The 1,744-nt window shown below is 35.5% G+C and overlaps 1 protein-coding gene across 1 annotated transcript; it reads left to right on the top strand.

Annotated features, from left to right (window-relative positions):
• The first annotated feature begins 71 nt into the window (after nucleotides 1-71).
• On the top strand, nucleotides 72-479 carry LOC136795092 (uncharacterized). Its single transcript, XM_067044590.1, has one exon. It carries the CDS (start codon nucleotides 72-74, stop codon nucleotides 477-479), a length of 408 nt encoding a protein of 135 aa, XP_066900691.1.
• Nucleotides 480-1,744: the final 1,265 nt, after the last annotated feature.

Raw genomic sequence — 1,744 nt, 5'->3', positions numbered from 1 at the left:
TACTGAAAAACACTTCAAAGAATTGAAAAAAAAAAATTATTTAAATAATTTACAGCTTCTTGCTTATGCTGATGACATTGACATTGCTGGACGCTCTTTCCAAGCTGTCTGGTAGATTTATGAAACTGGCTGAAGGAGCAAGAAAAATGGGGCTTGAAGTGAATACAGAAAAGACCAAATACATGGTCACAGAGGAAATCCCCAGGCCCGGTGAAGAAATCAGGATCAGAGAATATACTTTTGGAAAAATCCCCAAGATTATGTATCTTGGATCGCTCATAATCCAAGACAATGTTGTGGACTCTGAAATTAAACGAAGAGTCTTATGTGCCAACTGCTGTTATTATAGCCTCAGTCCCTATTTTATGAGCTGTGCCTTGTCTAAGGACACCAAGATTTATTTGTATAAAACAATTATTCGGCCAATTCTTCTGTATGGCTCGGAAACGTGGACTATCATAATGATTGGTGGAGGCTAATGCAGGAGGCCAGGACTCGACATCGAGTTGTGGAGCCAAATTAATAATAATTTAAATAACTATAATATAAGTCATTAATTATCATAAGTATGTACCTCCACTGTAGGAGGTATACCATAAATATTTATTTTAGGAAGATAGTTCGGGTGGCGTAAGAAAACTATTTAAAGGTAATAAACATTTTGCTCCACTTTGTAAGGCTTCATTAGGACTGATGCTTAAAGGTTTAAGACTGGGTTTAAACTTTAACTGATGCCCCAAGCAAAGTGGGGCGAAACTATGGTTAAACTTTAAATAAAATATTTTTCATTTCATATTACATACTTGGAGGCATTCAAGCTAGGAAAAGTCTGATTTTTACAAAGTAGGATAAATATTTTTTATTTTAAAGTGAATAAAATAGATCAGTAACTTATGAGTGACTCTAAAAACATGCTGTGGATGTAACCTGGGGTTTCAACCCAAGGTACTGGTTATAAATGCATTGGATATATGACCCAGAATATAATAGGGAAGCATTGAGTGGTCGACATTCTTTAATAAGTCTTCCCATGAGCGAACGCTCTGTCGAATGCAAACAATGCCCTGCATAGGCATTATAGAGAAGCTTTTCATACCACACCAACCAAGGCTATGGAAGTAGGACTTGCTTTAAATCCTGCTTGTGATTAAAAGGTAAAGCAGGAATATAACAGATCATTACTATCTATTAGTCAGTGCGTTTTTAAATCTTCCATGGTAACATTCCCATTAGCCAGTTGGTAACAAATGTTTCTTTTAGGAATTCGAAGCTTTTCGGGTTCCAGGTCAGAATCAGCAAAAAAGCTGATTTGCAAAAAAAGATGCTAAATTCTGTACTATAAAACCAGAACCTAAAGTAAGTATAAAAAAACGACACCAAAACAAAGAGGTCCTTTATAGGAATTGGAGAAGAGTAAGCAAGGAATGGAAGAAATATGTTAGTCTTAAAAAAGCCAAGAAGTTAATTTAAAAAAAACTCCTTTTATAATTAAGTGTATGCTATGCCCATATGGATATGAACTGCGACAGATCATTGGTGTACTAACGGACCACTCCAGACTTGAAGAAAATTTGTTGTACAGTTGGCGATGAAACTTGGACCAGAAATATGGTGGAAATATATACTATATGGTGGATTGGTGAAAGATAACTTGTCTCTATGATAGAACCGTAAAACACAAGGCTTCCTTCATTGAATGGTCATCCCTTTTTGAATTTCATTAAGAAAACCAGATGGAAAATAG

Source organism: Halyomorpha halys, unplaced genomic scaffold (assembly GCF_000696795.3).
Source record: "Halyomorpha halys isolate HHAL.00 unplaced genomic scaffold, Hhal_1.1 Scaffold245.1, whole genome shotgun sequence".
Lineage (NCBI taxonomy): Eukaryota > Metazoa > Arthropoda > Insecta > Hemiptera > Pentatomidae > Halyomorpha > Halyomorpha halys.
This window is presented reverse-complemented; position numbering and strand designations above follow the sequence as displayed.

Excerpts from the sequence above, each read along its gene's own strand:
- LOC136795092 (XM_067044590.1), top strand. The coding sequence starts at position 72 with ATGACATTGACATTGCTGGACGCTCTTTCCAAGCTGTCTGGTAGATTT.